Source organism: Passer domesticus, chromosome 2 (genome assembly GCF_036417665.1).
Source record: "Passer domesticus isolate bPasDom1 chromosome 2, bPasDom1.hap1, whole genome shotgun sequence".
NCBI classification, from domain to species: domain Eukaryota; kingdom Metazoa; phylum Chordata; class Aves; order Passeriformes; family Passeridae; genus Passer; species Passer domesticus.
In genome coordinates, this window is record NC_087475.1 from 60,405,078 (window position 1) to 60,422,303 (window position 17,226).

Sequence of the window (17,226 nt, forward strand, 5' to 3'; positions counted from 1 at the left end):
TTGCCCAAGAACACACATGGAGCCCAAGACCTGAACCTTCAAACTCACAAGGCACGCCTAAACCAAACTGTGCCTGTGTGTCATTTTTGGCCACCCAAAATGAGTTCTGCACAGCTCTGCTTTAAAGCTCACTGGGGTCTTCAGCCTTTGAACACCTTAGAAGCCTCTTTTCTTCCTCAGAAAGCTGCAGCCTCCAAATAAAGCTTTGCTGCTATTTATTCTCTAAAGCCACATTCCCAAAGCAGCAAAGCAAGAAAGTCCCATGCAGAGGTTTCTTCCTCAAGGCAGGAAGAGCAAAGAAGGTTTACAGCTGCAGGGTAAAGGAGACCAAGAAGGTCACTGTATACCTGGAGGACAGTAACAAAAGAAGTCACCACCTGGGCAGCCAAAGTTTGTCGCTTAATAAGCAATTACTGACCTAAACCTCCATCATGCCAACTTGTGTCATTACAGGGCAAACAGGACAGGGTTTTCCCTCCACAGACTTATATATTTCCATGGCTATGACACCCAAGAGAACTGCTCTGGAAGTACATTGGTAAGACTGCAAAGTCAGGCACTTAAACTAGGAAATATGGGGCCTGAGGTGGTCTTTGCAGCACTGGTCACACTGTGATGCAATCCTTATTTGGCCAGAGAAGTGTCACTTCTCCACCATTCTCCTACTCTGCTCCACAGATCCAAGAGCTTCAGTGGCATATTCTGGGTCCTTGCTCCTTGGTCATAATTTCCTCACATCACTCAAGCCCTGCTCAGGATGGAAGCAATAATTTACTCATAGACTTTTCTTTGGCCTTCCCTGCTCTTAAATTAGAGTGATTCACAGATGTTAATTATCTTATTTCCATAATGAACCTGTGGAAGGAAGGTGTATCATTAAGTCCGCATTACAGCTGGTGAGCTGAGACACAGAGCTGCAAGTTAGTAGATTAATATCTGCTAATTTTGCACACCTAAGCTGAAACACTTAAGGCTAGTTTTCCTTTCACTCTGTGGGACCTGACATTGCAAAATCCATGATGCTTTATTCACATCCCTTGGACTTTAAGGTACAGATCTGGAAAAGGGTAACTTCACCACCAGGTCTCCTGCAGCTCCACCAGAGTTGCAAACCCTAGGTCTATCCTACAGACCATGTCCTGTTTGAGGAAGCACGGAGCCATGACCAGCATTGGGCTATCGTGGCCAACCATTCTAGAAATCAAGAGCATTAGGGATGTTTTGTTTTGATGGCTCTTTCCTGATACCAGGCAAATAGTCTCTGTCTCTCAAGTAGCCAGAATACTGATTCAAGTTGTGGCAGACCAGGAAAAAAGAGGGGAAAGTTACCGGCTTAATCTCGACTCTGCTTAACTCCTACAGGCTGCACTATTTAAAATGTGTAGTTCAGTTTGGTTGGATGGTTGAATGCTTACCAAAATGGCACAAGTCACCTCCCTACATCTTCTTGCAAAATGTCAAATCCTCAAATGAAAGCGTTAAAAAGGGGGAGACCTTGGATATTTATCCCACAGTCAAAACAACCATAAAAAAGCCTAGGATAAATTTACCCTGGTTTCCATTCAGGAGATAACTAATGTGCTTCACCTAAAACAGTGTCTTAGAAAGAACTAACAGCCTGAAGTCAACACCTGGGATGGAAAACTTCAGCTTATTCAGCTTATAACTGTTAATACATGACGAACAATAAGCTCCTGGAGACAGACATCTATCCACTGTAAATATTGTTATTGCAGGACATAGCGAGCCCTGAGTGCCTTTCCCCAACAGTGCCTGCTGTCTCTGCCTCCACTATCTTTGCCTGACTCTCTGCTGCCCCTTCCCAGCCTGGCTCTCCCAAGGCAAGACTTATATTGCCACCCACATGACCCAACCTGACACCAATTTCTCACCCTGACTGTTTTATCTGGGGTAAGATAGCACGGCAAACCAAATTCTGGGGAGTCACTAATGCAGAACCTTCAATCCAAGCTACAGCTCTCCTATATATATTTGCAGTTCTGTATATTTTGTACTTTTTACTGTCTGTATCTCCTGTGGATCTGCCACAGGTTTTTTGACTGGTTAATGGCTTTATCCCCAAGCTGAGCACACAATCTCCAGTCATTAGTGAGCTGCATTTGGATGTGGTATATCATCCTCTTTGCAATGCCAGGAGTGTCTTGCACAAGCCTCCCTCACTCTTTTGATGGACTGTAGACAGCTTGCTCATTAGTTTAGTATCTAATTGCATATCAGTCACACTCTCAAGCTCCTCATTACTTCACTTACACAGCTACAGTAATTAGATTTCACATTTCTTTACACTCTCATGGCATTGTTTTAGCCTACTGAGGAGGCACTCATATATAATACACATATATTATAAATTATCTCCTGTAATTATCATATTCATTATAATATATAACACATGCATATACATACATAATGTTGCTGAGGCAAACTCAAACCTCTTCAGTTCTAAATGTTCAGGATGCTCCAAGAGCATCTCCAACTGCTTGTTTGTTAGTTTTAACTTCGGCGAGGCTTCACCCATCTGTGACCCTTCGCTTACAAACCGTGCCTGACTGCATCATTTCCTACTTATCCCCCACCACCATGTACTTCCCTGGAAAAACAAAGCCTTCAGATTTGCTCACTGCAGAAATGCAAATTATTTTAGGCAGAAAAACGAATTTGATGTTTAGTACAGCAGCAAACAGAAAAGTCGCTTAAGCCGCCAGCCCTTATCTTTTAGGATAACATAGATTTTATGCCTCTTTTTTTGGTCTAATTTGATGCATTTCTTTAGCACCTACTCTCTAAGCCTCCAGCTTTTATGTGAGATCATTCCATACATTTATTATGGCACTTAAGAAGCGATAACAATTTATTTAACTTTTCAGAACAGAATTCTGCAGACTTTGGGGGCAGATTATATTTTTTTCCTGGGGATCATGCATGGAGTATGTGATGGTGTCTGTATTTCCAGATGCAAAAACCACAGACACAGGGTAGCAATATGCACCTCTTTATAAAGTGAGTTAAGTGAAGGCACCAAATGGCTAAATTTGAAAAGGTAAACAGGTAATTCCCCACAAATTGTAAAAGGGTTTCATAGAATATGTCTGCAGAAGTAAGCTAAGCAGAGCCAGAGTATGGAGCATTTTATTCAGTGTTGTAGATGTAGCCATAGAGACTGCAGTGGTTTCCAAATTGCCTCCTTGTCCTGCTGTGATGCACATTCACAGGTGCGGGAGGGACGGGTGACATTTGGGGACTGACTGTCTAACTCCTAAAGATGGGCAAACATGCCCTTCAGGGCTGTGGTACACATGCAGCCTTCAGCCATGGAAACAGCTCTAGTCCTCTCCACTCTGTCACCAGCTCCACTCCCACGTCACAGCACCCCAGGCCAATATTTTGCCTCCCCAGCCAAACCCCTTCAGTGAAGTGTGTGTGGAGAATGAGCAAATGCCATGCATGAAAGACAAACAGTGAGTAGAGGAATGTTTCATAGGTCTGGAGGTGCTGCAGCAGGTGCTGCCAATGGTCCAAAAAAAAGTCTACCAGTGGCCTCAAAAAGCAGTCTGATCTAATCCTGAGCAACACCCCAAACTTTTGAAATGCAGAATGCAGTAGCAGAAAACCTTAAAGCAAAAATCCTGGATGAAATGCTCAAGAGCACCAAAATTATTTAAGAATCAGATTTGCCAAACTTCTGAAAAGTTTACTTCTCTTCAGCTCAGTAGGAATATCTAAACTCTTTCCATCTCTCTTGTAATGGGGATGTGCTTTCTCTCCATCCTCTTCTGCACAGCTTTGTGCTGTTTTCCTACCCTGCTCTGCCTGGAGCTGGCTACATGTCAGGCAGCAACACCCTGGCAGACAACAAAGATAAAATCCATCACCCAAGACATTAAGGGTGGGGGCAGAGAGGGACATTTAACACTGAGCCCTCCTGCACATTGGAAAGGGAGATGATCCCGAAACCAGGATGAAGGAGAGCAGCCTGCTGGAACTCACCACCACTCCCCCCACATCCTTCAGCTGTGGGGTGCTTCTCACTGTGCCAAAATAAAACCTGGTGCTGGGCAGGCTCCCAGCCCTGGGAGCAGCCGGCTGAGGGAGGATGCTCGCAGAGTGTGCTCCTGCCCTGGCAGGCGGCCAAGTGCGGCAGCCGCCTGCGACGGAGCTCTTGCCCTGCTCTCACAGCCTCTTCAACAGAAGTGACACCAGGCACACTCTTGCTCACAGCCTGCTGCCGCTCAGGAGCTTGGGAGAAGAAGAGACTTAGTCCTTCACAGCTGGGGGCTCTGACTTTGCAAGCTGAGGCACAATTAAGATGGAGGACAAGGGGGGAAGCAGGGGGGAGAAGGAGAGAGAGATGGAGGAAGGGACTCATGGCACATGTCTGAGTCTTGATTCTCTGTCGCGTTCTTCCCCCGTGCTGCCTCTCACTGTAATCCTCTGGGAAACAACCAGGAGCAGATCAGGGCTAGAACCTGCAGGCCCCCTCAGCCTTGGAATCAGAAGCTGTGGCGCTGTGCCCAAGCCCATTAACCCTGCTGAGATATTGGGCTAATTAGCTCCAGCATGGCATCATGCTAATGAAACTTCTCAGTTTCCAGGACCTTAACGAGGATTGCTTCCCAATGTCCCCTCCTATGCCACAGATGTATCAGTGGAAGGGGTGAGAAATCACATGCGCAGGGTGATACTGGAAACATATAGACAGCAGAGAAATGGGAAGGCTGTGTTTATGGGCATGTAAAAATATATTGGCATGTACATAACTATCCTTGTGCTTGTATAAGGATATGATCTTACTGGGAGGGGCTTCCAAAACTGTAGGAAGGTGGCAGAGCCCAAAGAGTGACCAGGCCATACCTGTTTAGTGTGGCACTGAGTGGGTGACACTGGCTGGGCGGGGGCAGCAGAAGGACATGCAGAAAGGGACTTTGCACACCAAATAGCCAGGGAGCTGTTTCTCAGAGAAATCAGTGGAGCCCATCACAACCACCACACATAAGTATTTGCAGAGGACTGTACATCTTTCTGGGAGCTAAGAGGTGTATTTCTTCCACCCATTCATCATTTGTAAGAGTCTAAAATTCCAAACAGTCCTTCAAGGAGGAGAGTGTGAACGAGACCCAGGAGGAAACAAGGAGCTGCTGGAGGAAAGCCAAATATATCAGTGCGGACACCTTCAAAGTGCTATGAAAGACATCCCAGCCAGGCATGTAGCAGCAGCCATGAAGCAGGAGCACCAATTCACAACAGCCAGGGAGAGAAGCTGTGAAATTCCTCTCTTTTACTTCCCAGTGATCTAATCAGACCTCAAGCTATGGAGAAGGTAAGCACTTCTTCTAAAAGTTCAGACTGGGGACAGACATTAATAACTACTCTGCTGCCTGCACTCCCTAAAACCAAAGGCACCAAGGCCAAATAGCCAGAAGGGATGTGCATAATAAAGTAGTTACTTCTAAGGGCATCTCTGATCTCCTAACAGTCCTTGTAGTGGGCAAAGAGCAGGACTTGGCCTGTCACCTGTCCAATGCACCCACAGTGCATGAGGGGTTGAAACTAAGAGTCAAGCTAAAATATGTCCAACTTCCACAGCATTCAATGACAATTGAATACCTAAATATCCCAGATCTTGCTGTGGCTGAGCCTTCCAGATGAGAGAGTTGAGAACTGAACATGAGAACCCGACTCCTGGTTTAACAGCTTAAAAGTCTCATTTATCTCTTCTGGGGCAGAAAACTAGAGGGTAAAGAGAACTGGAAAAGGGGTGGGCAGTGGGAGGGTGGGTGGAAGAGCAGAAATGAAAGGGACACCAAGGAGTAAGGTTATGTGGGAACACAAGCTGGGTTAGGAGGCAAAACCTCGTATTCAGATATCTTGCCAGCAAAACAGACCAGGAAACATCCCCAAAAAACCTGCAGTAGACCCTAACTGAGGACAGCATGGGGAGACCTTTAGGAATGCACTGCCCCAAGGATACCTCCAGGCAGCTCACACGAGGCCCACGCTGTGTGGGGAATGCAGAAAACTCGTCTTTTGTTTCATGCCCCTTTGTTTTAACCTCTCGTATCAAAGACCCCAGCTGCTACTCCGGGAGAGGCTAGAAATTAATCCAATTAAAAAATAAATTCCCTGTGGAATCAAAAGTGCTTGCCGGGTAGGGGGTAGAGGCACGCAATTTCTTTCTTCTGCAAAACAAACTCCTTCTTCTAACCCACATTTCACAGAGGGGAGATGCAGGCAGGGTAGCATTTGAAGCAAATAAACAAATGATCAGAATGATTTATAACCCTGGTACCAACCCGCAGCTCACGGGAAGGTTTGCAGCCGTGTCTTCTGTAGCCAGCATGGCCGGAGACAGAAGCACAATGCCGCATGCTACCCCCCAACACAAACAGCCAGAGAGCAACAAAACCCTTCGCCGCTTCGTTCCATTCCTTTGTTTTCCGGGGGTTTTGGTCAGCCCGGGCTTGTGGAGCTTGACAGGTTAACCCACACTTTCTTAGTTTCAGCAGAAATGATTAAACAGGGGGGATTGTTTAGACCCTGAAGCAGAAGGAATTCCTTTGTTTTTGTAGATCACTCCAAGGCAGCCAAGCTGCAGGGATGCCCAAGAAGAAAGAGGCAGGGCCTGAGCATGGAGATGAGTTTCCAGGGAGGGAGGGCAATGCCACCACTCTGCCAGCTGAGAGACAAGGCATGGGGGGACATGTTGCACCCCAACTTCATGTCTGGAGAGAGAGTCAAACAGATCCTCTGGTGTGTGGGTGAGCAGGACCAGCTGGAGCCCATACCCCAGTAGCCTGGCTTCTCCTGAGAGGCAGTCACACCACCCTAGGGCTTGTGCTACAAGGGGTCCCACCCCATCACCCCCAGGGCGTGCACTCACCATACAGTCTGTGCTGAGAGGGCCAGAGAGGGGCACTTTCAATAGCCAAGGTCTGATACCCTTAAGATCTCCTGGGAACAGGGAAGCACACTGCCCCATGCTTGCATGAAGCTGCACGCTCTCCCTCAAGGTACATGTGGTCCTGAGATACTAGATGGGAGTTCAATGGGAACCTTGTCTTCTCTCACACCGCTAAAACATAAGACCATCAAGCTTACCTGCATGAACAGAGATCCCTGGGCAGGATCCCAGGCACCTGTTGCGAGGAGGGAAGCCCTACCCTGTTAAACTGGGAACACTTGACACCTTGAGACACATGTGAACCTACTGTGCTGTAAGTGATGGGAAAATGCAGTTAAGTGTCATTGCTCAGCTGGAGGAGGGAAGAACAGGATGAGATCCTGGGGTTTTGCCACCCCTTGTAAGGCAATAACTACCTGGGGAGAGGGAAAAGCACCCACAAACTTTATTTCCAAAATCTGAACTGGGGGAAGAAAGAAGTTCAAAGCTGAAAAAGAGAAACCTGGAGTGATTTACTGGCAATCGCTTATTTGACTGATATTGGCTACAGGCTGGTGGTCTAGGAGTGCTCCCCCTCCTTGGAAGCCACACATCACCCAAGATTCCCAGGTTCACAGAGGTGCAAGGGGAAGCCTTGCTCTTTCCTTTGCCTGGCACCCATTTCTCAGAGCAGCTTTGATTTCTGTGTCTAAAGAGGTACAGAAAGGAGCTTGGCAGCAGAGATCAGACCTCTGGACACCGCAAAACACCTCCTTCTTTGCACGCTCTGGGTCTCCGCAACAACACTAAGTGCAAGAGAGCTGGTAAATTATTAAAACAACCTTGCAACAGCTCCAGAGAAACCACCAGTGCCTCAGATTCAAAGGAAAGGCTGTGGTGTGAGAATCCCCATTAGTAACAATACGCACAGTTTGCAAGAACATATGTCCCCACATGGAGCAATCAACCAATCTGGGCTGTTTAACCACAATATTTCAAAGAAGTGCTTTTAATGCAGCTGATCCGTATGTTTATTTTGAGCTACAAAACAGGATTCTTCACTAGCCTTTCAGAACATTTCAGTGGTGAGCTCTACTGGGGAGAAGGCAGAGAGACTGATACATTGGGGTTTTTTTTAAATCAAAGTCACAACAGTGGGAAAAGAATAACCCAAGCAGGCAGAAAGTGCATTTGAACTCTAAAACAAAACACACACACAAAGAAAAATAAAAAAAAAAATAAAAGCATGAGGAGCAAGACCCTGCTGTGTCCCTCTTAAAAATGGGTTTGGATAGAAAGCATGTGAGAGAGGGACTGGGTAGATGGGAAAGGGAAGAATTTCCAAGCCTTCCCTTCTGATTCAGATACTTGAGCTCACATTGAAAATACAGCCCTTTTCACCCTTTTCTCCTGCAAAGTGCGTGGGAGGTGAACAGAGGTCCTGGTTTATCGATTGATTGGCTTTTTAGTAAAGAATAAGAGCTCCTCGTGGAATAGCCATGCCTTTGCGGGGAGGGGGAGGTGGGGGGAAAGGTCTGGTCTCCTTCCCTGCTCGATCTAATCCTAATTAAAAATAAATTACATGCTGTATGGAACTTGAAATGGCAAAGATAATCCTGTTACACACGAGGGGCCGCCCCGCTGCCCACTGCCCGCTCCCGACCAGCGGCCCCGTTCCCAGGCAGCCCGGTCCCAGTCTCTACTCTTCGGACCTGCGCCCGGTGCGGACCCCGGCCCGGCTCAGGGCGGCCCGGCCCGAACGCTCCCGCCCCGCCGGGCGGCCGCCCGCGGAGCTCCCGCGGGCAGGGGAAAAGAGCCCCGCGGAGGTTTGTTCGTATGGAAACCGCGCGTTCGGGGAGCTTTTGTCGGCGGCGGAGCGTGCCCCCCTCCCCGCGCCCCCGCAGCCGGGGCCGAGGCGCGATTTAAATCCCATTTCCATAAGCCGGCGCTGCGGGCAGCCCGCCGCCCCCCGCTCGCGTGCCGCCCCGCGCAGCCCCGCACGGATGGAGCTCCTGTGCCCAGCGCCTTCATCCCAGGTTTTCAAAGGAAACCCGCGCGGGGTTGGACCGGACCGCATTCTGTTTGTCACCCTCTTGCTTTAAAATGCGTCTCTTGGGTTCCCTGAGACATGGGGAGAGAGGAGAGGAGAGGAGAGGAGAGGAGAGGAGAGGAGAGGAGAGGAGAGGAGAGGAGAGGAGAGGAGAGGAGAGGAGAGGAGAGGAGAGGAGAGGAGAGGAGAGGAGAGGAGAGGAGAGGAGAGGAGAGGAGAGGAGAGGAGAGGAGAGGAGAGGAGAGGAGAGGAGAGGAGAGGAGAGGAGAGGAGAGGAGAGGAGAGGAGAGGAGAGGAGAGGAGAGGAGAGGAGAGGAGAGGAGAGGAGAGGAGAGGAGAGGAGAGGAGAGGAGAGGAGAGGAGAGGAGAGGAGAGGAGAGGAGAGGAGAGGAGAGGAGAGGAGAGGAGAGGAGAGGAGAGGAGAGGAGAGGATTCCCGGAGAAGCAGTTGCCCCTCAGGACCCCCATCTTCTCCCCTTCAGCTCTTCCCCCTGCGGGCCGAGGCCGGCAGCCGCGCTCCCCACGGCTGCCGAGGCACTGCGGGGCTGCGAGGCTGCAGCGGGCTCCGCGCAGGGCCTCGGTGCCTTGCGGGGCAGATGGTTTCGTTCCCCCCGGTTCGTGCCAGGTTTCAGCCTCATGCTGTTATTTTGTTCTTCTGGAACGAGACTGGTGTTGCTTCCCAGAGAGGCCCTATTAGGACAAAAAGAAAATCCTGTGAATAGGCGTAACAGGGCACCAGGAGGGATAGGTCTTAAATGTATTTTAATATGAGCAGGGCATTGTGTGTAATTCAGCGCTCATCATCGTTTAGTCAAAGAGTTATGGCAGTGATTGGGAATGAATAGAGGGACATAATGGATACATGTGGCGTTTGCTCATTATATTCAACTTAGTCCAACTCCTCTGTGGAAACTGTTCAACTTTCTCTCCCTTTAGCCTGTCATAGTGAAATAATACAGACATTGGTTCCTCGAATGGGATAGCCTGCCATGCTATTATATTTCTACAGCTAACGAGGGCTTCATAAGCCTTTGATACTGCCTGATCTTTGAAACCTTTCCAAATCTCCTCAAGCTTATGCTAAATCCTATTTGGAACTTTTTTTTTTCTTTTTTTCCTCCTCGCCTGCTAGTGCCCCAGGCTTAAGAAACCCGGGCGGTGACATGCATACTAAAGCATGCGGGGACACCTCCTGAAAGGCGACTTACGGCGCTGATCACAGGCTCTCACGCGAGTGACACACCACTCCGGGCGCAGCTGAATGCCGCTGCCCCGCACCCCGCTAATGCGCGCCCAACCCGCGCGACACGGCACGGCACGGCACGGCACGCCGCGACACGGCGCGACACGGCGCGGCATGCCACGGCACGGCACGGCATGGCACCACACGGCACGGCACGGCACCTGTCGCGACCTGCTGGCAGGACGGACAAACCCCACCGCGCACTGCGCTCCCCGCTCCAGCGCCGCTGCCGCGCCTCCGGAGAGAGGGAAGAGACGGGAGCGGGAGGAGAAGAGGGAGAAGAAAAAAGAAATAAATAAATGGGGGGAAAGAAATAGCGGCGGTGCGGGGGAAGGGTGGGGGAAGAGAAAAAAGCGAGCCCGCAGACCCCGCAGAGTTACAGCAAACAAAGGCGAGCGCCCCGCGACCCCGCTCCCGGCCCGGCCCGGGCAGCGCCGGGGGCCGCCCGCCGCCCGCGCTGCGCCGCCTCCCATTGGCTCCGCCGCCTGCTCATTTGCATAGCGCCGTCTATGAAAGGCGGCGCGGCGCGCGGGGGGCGCAGACGGCGGCGGAGCGTTCCCGGTGCGTCCCGGCCGGCCCCGCGCCCATCCCGTCCGCACCGCGCCGTCGGGTGAGCCCCGCGCCGCTGCCATGAGCCCCCTGCGGCTGCTGGCCGCCGCCTGCCTGCTGGCCCTGTCCCGCTGCAAGACGGTGAGGTATCGCACCGACGAGGAGGGCGCGCCGGGCACGGTGATCGGTACTCTGGCCGACGAGATGCCGGTGAAGGCGCCGGGGGAGATGAGCTTTCGCCTGATGCGGCAGTTCAGCAACAGTTCGCTGGTGCGGGTGCGGGAGGAGGACGGGCAGCTGAGCATCGGTGAAGCGGGGCTGGACCGGGAGCGGCTGTGCGGCCAAGCCCCCCAGTGTGTCCTGGCCTTCGACGTGGTGAGCTGCTGGCGGGAGCGCTACCGCCTGGTGCACGTGGAGCTGGAGGTGCGTGACATCAATGACAATGCTCCGCGCTTCCCCCATGCCCAGATGGCGCTGGAGGTGTCGGAGAGTGCTGCACCCGGCACTCGCCTCCCGCTGGAGGTGGCTGTGGATGAGGATGTGGGCTCTAACTCCATCCAGAGCTTCCAGGTCTCCCTCAACAGCCACTTCGGTGTGGAGGCACAGACACGGGCGGATGGGGCACGCTGTGCCGACCTGGTGCTGCTCCAGGAACTGGACCGCGAGCGCCAGCCCTCCTACACCCTGGAGCTGGTGGCCAAGGACGGCGGCAGTCCAGCACGCTCAGGCACAGCCACCGTGCATGTCCGCGTTCTCGACGCCAATGACAACAGTCCAACCTTTGCCCAGAGCTCAGTCACGGTGGAGTTGCCTGAGGACGCACCGCCTGGCTCCCTGCTGCTTGACCTGGATGCTGCTGACCCTGATGAGGGCCCCAATGGTGAGGTGGTCTATGCCTTCAGCAGCCAGGTGCCCCCTGAGGCACGGCGGCTCTTCCGCCTCGACCCGCGCTCGGGCCACCTCACACTGGAGGCCGCCGTGGACTACGAGCGCACCCGCACCTACGAGCTGGACGTGCGTGCCCAGGACCGCGGGGCCAGCCCCCGTGCTGCCACCTGCACCGTGGTCGTGCGCCTCACCGACGTCAACGACAACGCTCCACGCATCAGCATCAGTGCCCTCCGTGGCGCTTCCAGCGCTGCCGGCGTGGCCTACGTCAGCGAGGCGGCAGCCACTGAGAGCTTTGTGGCCCTCGTCAGCGCCACAGACCGCGACTCGGGCGCCAACGGGCAGGTGCGCTGCAGCCTCCGTGGCCACGACCACTTCGCCCTGCAGCGAGCCTACGAGGACAGCTACATGATCGTCACCACGGCGGCGCTGGACCGCGAGCGCATCCCTGAGTACAACCTCACCGTGGTGGCTGAGGACCTGGGCTCGCCACCCTTCAAGACCGTCCGCCAGTACACAGTGCGGGTGAGCGATGAGAATGACAACGCGCCACTCTTCGCCAAGCCCCTCTACGAGGTGGCTGTCCCAGAGAACAACCCCCCGGGCGCCTATATCACCACCGTGGTGGCTCGTGACCCTGATCTTGGCCACAATGGTAAGGTCACCTACCGGCTCCTGGAGACACAGGTCATGGGTGCCCCCATCTCCACTTACGTCTCGGTGGACCCCGCCACTGGGGCCATCTATGCCCTCAGGACATTCAACTACGAGATCCTCAAGCAGCTGGACCTGAGGATCCAGGCCACTGATGGTGGCTCCCCACAGCTCTCCAGCAGCACTGTTGTCAAAGTGAGAATGGTGGACCAGAACGACAACCCTCCTGTCATCATCCACCCAGTGCTCACCAATGGGACTGTGGAAATCGGTGTGTCCAGCAAGACCTCCCGTGACTCCCTGGTGGCCCAAATCAAAGCTCGAGACGCAGATGACGGGGCCAATGCTGAGCTCACCTTTGCCTTCCTGGAAGAGTCCCAGCAAGACCTCTTCACCATCAACCCAAGTACTGGGGACATTGTGCTGAGGGGTGACCTCTCCGAAGAGCTGGGACAGCTATTCAAGGTCATCCTCACTGTGACAGACAATGGCAGACCTCCCCTAGCCACAACTGCCACAGTCAACTTCCTGGTGACCGCCACTGCTCCGTCCAGTATCCAAGACATAGCCAAGCCCAGCTCCTGGGAAGGAAAGGCTTTGCAGTGGGACATCCCTCTGATTGTGATCATTGTCCTGGCAGGCAGCTGCACCCTCCTCCTGGTGGCTATAATCACCATCGCCACCACCTGCAACAGGCGCAAGAAAGGGAACAACATCAAAAACAACACTGCCTTGAAGGACCAAATAGACATCTCCCACCTGGAGAAGGGCCATCAGGAGGAGGGCAGCCAGAGGGGGAACATGTTTGAGGTACGAACCTTTCCCAGCAAAACCTCTTTCACTAGCCCCGACCCCTCTCCAGCAGCTGAAGAGGTCTCCACCACTGAGAGCGGCAGTGACAGCGCCTGTCTCTACGAGGGTCAGAAGAGGCTGAGGGGACAGAGTGGGGAGGTAAGGTCCCATCGCAGGAAAGTGGGGCAAAGGGTTGGGGGGTGTCTTGGAGGATGTGAGTTAGCTGCAGAGGTGCAGTTAATATTGGTTTACTTCTCACCACTTCCCTCCCTCATGTCTCCTTTGATTTTCCTCCCCACCAGCAGGGTTTTGCTGCCACTCCGAGCTACAACAAGGAGCCTGCTCCTCCCGTGGCCATTTGGAAGGGACACTCCTTCAATACTATCTCCGGCCGGGAGGCAGAGAAGTTCAGTGGCAAAGACAGCGGCAAAGGTGACAGTGATTTTAACGACAGCGACTCAGATATCAGCGGAGACGCCCTGAAGAAAGATCTCATCACACACATGCAGAACGGTAAGGGCTCTGCCCCTGCTCCCCACCGGACCTCAGACAGAAAGATGGGTGCATGGGGAGGTGGAGGGAGGGACCCATCCGTGCGGCACAGTGATCAGGCAGGGCAGCTGGAAGGGGAAGCCAGACACTGCATGGCTCAAACTGCCCATCTCCTTGTAGCAGACTGCTAGGTGCTGGTTCCTCTCTGTGCTGAGAGCCCAGCACAAATCAGCATTTGCCAGATGTGCTGGAGGATTGGATTTTTTTCCCAAAAAAGGGTTCCCTTAAAGCTAGAATTGCGAGGAGTGTCCCCAACAAAACAACATTAGCTAACCAAGCACGGGTTTTTGTTGTGCTGTAAAGCATCGCCTCCCCACTCCTACCATCAGTGCAGTGAATCATCCTGTGACTGGTAACTCTAAGGATTGTGAACGGTGTGGATTTATTCCTGCAGTAATGACAGGTTTCTCCTCCCCTATCTCTCTCTAGGTCTGTGGGCATGCACAGCTGAATGCAAGATCCTGGGCCACTCCGACCGCTGCTGGAGCCCCTCCTGTGGCCGAGCCAACCCTCATCCCTCTCCATACCCTTCAGCACCCCTCTCCACCTTCTGCAAGAGCACGTCCTTGCCCAGGGATCCCCTTCGCAGGGACAACTTTTACCAAGCCCAGCTGCCCAAAACAGTCGGGCTTCAGAGCGTCTATGAGAAGGTGCTGCACAGGGACTTTGACCGGACGATCACGCTCCTCTCCCCGCCACGCCCTGCACGGCTCCCCGACCTTCAGGAGATCGGGGTGCCCCTGTTCCCAGCCCCCTCGACTAGATACCTGGGCCCCCAGACTGAGACGACTGAGAAGGCGTAGCCCAGCGTGCTCCCCCTCGAGTGCACCCCTCCCTGCGCACACAACTAGGTCACTCCCGAGAGCCTTTAAGTTATTGACCAGATCCAGTGTTGTATGTGTAAATATGCAAGATGTGCCTTAAAAATGAAGTCGTTTGGGAAAGATTTCCAATCAGATCAGTACTGTTTGATATTTGCAAACAAAAAAAATTGTTTGTAGTTCATGTAATTTTTATGAAATGTGCAGTATTTAAATTTCTTTTCATGTTTTCTACATTGGGGTTTTTTCTTTTGCTTTTGGTTTACCCATGGCCTGCCATTTTTTGTAGTGTTTTTAACCTGTACATTGTGTAATGTAATGTTTGTACATAATGAAAATTTGTTATATTTTTATATAATAAATACTTAAAAATGGGAATTCTTGCCAAAGGAGCTGTCTGAAAGACACAGTAATAACAATTAATAATAATAATGTCCTGAATATGTAGAATCTTGTAAGGGAAATTCCTCTTTCACAGTGTAATAATAACCTAAGCAATCCAGTGTACTGAGAAGTTTGCCTTGCCAAATGTGACTTGTATTTCTTGAGTCTGTGGTCAACTTAAGTGTTATTTAATTGCCTTTGGTTTCTGTAATCTGTATCACTGATAAACACTAATAAAGGTTTTGTGATGTTCAGAGGTTTCTGTTCATGGATTTCATGCTTCAGAGCATAAAGGTCTTCACAGGTCAGCAAAAGTATTTTTTGCTGGGAAATGCAGTGGGAAGGAGCCACTTTTAGTCTTGCCCATCGTTTGTCTCTGGCAATACCTCTGTGGGTTTAGTTCTAAAGCTTTTAATGCTGTGTGGGAGGGAGGCTTGGGTGACAGAGCCAGCCTTTGCTTGTCACTGCCTGGTCTGATCTCGTCCAGCTCAATCCTTCGCAGGTGGGGAGTGGTGCAATTTTAGTGAAGCAAGTGAAACTCTGTTCATCGGTGCAAACGTTCGTGCTGTGCTGATGTCTTTGCATCAGCAGCCACCCGAGCGCTTCTCTTTCTGCTCTGGCTGAGACATTGAGTCAGGCTCTGTGGTGTGTGCTCAAATGTTTACATCTTGTTAAAGCAGCCTTACTAAAGGACAGTAGCTTGTGTTTGTGTACATATATTTGTACATCAAGGCAAAGGTGCATAAGACAGGAATCAAAAATGTTGATTATATTGACATTTGCTATGGTACATATTTCTCTTCTCACTGAAATGACTGTCCTGAGGAAAGAAAAATTCATACAGAGCTTTGAAATTCCTTCCTATGGGGGTTTCAAGCTAAAAGCAGATCTCAAATCCTTCTGCTGAAATCAGGAATAGAATAGCATTTAATGAAACAAAATGAAGCATGAAGGTTTCTTCCTGTGTTCAAAAAAATGCTTACACCAGAAGTAACACTTGTACTGGAGTTTTAATATTTGATTGAAGTATTCCAAAAGGGAGAACTGCTCCTTATGTGGACTATATGATTTCACATTTTGTACAAATCAATAATCCAAAAATCTGTACAAGGCAAAGCTTTGGGGTTCTTTAACTATTTATCTAATTGGTATGATACATATCTATAAAATATGGCTCACCAAGGAAATATAAAGCTTTCTTAGGTATAAACAAGGTTCTGTTTGGCTTTGTGTCTCAAAATGTAAGCTAAAAACATTATCTCACCTGTATGTCCCTTAGCCAACAAAAATCCCCTTCCTCCCTCAACTTCCAGCTTTCTCAAGCTCCTGTAGCAAGAGTGGCAGAACCCAATCAAGTTTTTATGCACACAGGGTCTGAGTTTTAACTGGGGCTTCATAAATGCCACGGTGTAAAGATTTGTGGTGGGCAAAGAGTTTCAGAGATTGTACTTGAAGGGAATTTAAATCAGGCTGATGCAAGGCTCAGTTGGGAAGTTACATTTGTGATACATCTCCTATGGTCAGGAAAAGAGGTGACCATTTCTGGTGATTCCTCTGAAGTCTGGTAGTAAAAATCATGATGCATCTAATTAACTTAGAGGGTCATCTTGGTTAAATTTAGAGCTGAAGTTGTGGCTGAAGGATGGGTGCTGAGAAAGAAAGCTGGTAGCCTCCCTTCTGGCTAATCACCAGTGATGCAGAGCAGCAACGCCTGCCTGGGAAGTAATTAGTCATAACTGAACTCAGGGAGGGAAAGGCTCTCTGTCAAAAAAAACCAGGGCTGTCTCTGTCTGACAGCAGGCTGTCCAAGATAAGCTGGTTCTTCCTCATCTAGTTCAAAAGCCTGGGTTACATACCCCGACACCTTCACAGCACATTCCTAGACTCCCCTGGCAGGGCCAACAGGAGGTAGTCACAGATGAAGAACGGTTCATCACACTGGGTTTTGGCATCAAATTTGTGCTGCTTCCTGCAACAGAGCTTGTGCCCTTCTGTAAGTGGATTGATGCTCCTCACTGCCTGATCAGGAGTCTGGGCCAACCCAGTGCAAGGCAACCAAGAAATGGTAGGAAACTAAAATCACTTGCTCCTGTTCCCATAACAGCTTTCAACAGCAAGCAGCTACAGTCTCATTGGGGTTTGGGATCTGTCTGTTCTGGCATCCCACATGCTGTAAAATGTGGGATTTTAGTATGAAATACCACTTGGTATTTAAATCTGAGCCCATTGTTTCACAGGGACTCTCTGGTTAGTGGAAAGATAGAGACTTCTGAGAGCTTCTCATCTTGGCCTGGCCAGGCAACAGGGACTGTTCAGGTGCTGAAGCTCCTGATCTCCCCTTTTCTTGTAAGGGCAAGAGCCAGCAGTCTAGACTCCTGTAACTTTTACATGCCTAAAAT

The 17,226-nt window shown here is 50.8% G+C and overlaps 1 protein-coding gene across 3 annotated transcripts; it reads left to right on the forward strand.

Moving 5' to 3' along the window:
- Positions 1 to 10,716: 10,716 nt before the first annotated feature.
- On the forward strand, positions 10,717 to 15,081 carry PCDH8 (protocadherin 8). Of its 3 annotated transcripts, none has more exons than XM_064408665.1 (3): positions 10,717 to 13,229; positions 13,373 to 13,583; positions 14,052 to 15,081. In XM_064408665.1, the coding sequence occupies exons 1-3, from the start codon at positions 10,818 to 10,820 to the stop codon at positions 14,423 to 14,425; spliced, it is 2,997 nt and encodes a 998-aa protein (XP_064264735.1). In that variant the 5' UTR covers positions 10,717 to 10,817; the 3' UTR covers positions 14,426 to 15,081. The 3 variants fall into 3 exon arrangements, with proteins under 3 accessions (XP_064264735.1, XP_064264736.1, XP_064264737.1); XM_064408666.1 differs by having other exon boundaries at positions 13,376 to 13,583; XM_064408667.1 differs by having other exon boundaries at positions 10,717 to 13,088; positions 13,376 to 13,583.
- The last annotated feature ends 2,145 nt before the right edge of the window (positions 15,082 to 17,226 follow it).

What these genes read in the sequence shown, in the direction of transcription:
- PCDH8 (XM_064408665.1), top strand. Translation starts at nt 10,818, where the DNA reads ATGAGCCCCCTGCGGCTGCTGGCCGCCGCCTGCCTGCTGGCCCTGTCC. An exon ending in TGAGGGGACAGAGTGGGGAG is followed by an intron (nt 13,230 to 13,372) that starts GTAAGGTCCCAT and finishes CCTCCCCACCAG; the next exon opens with CAGGGTTTTGCTGCCACTCC. An exon ending in CATCACACACATGCAGAACG is followed by an intron (nt 13,584 to 14,051) that starts GTAAGGGCTCTG and finishes ATCTCTCTCTAG; the next exon opens with GTCTGTGGGCATGCACAGCT.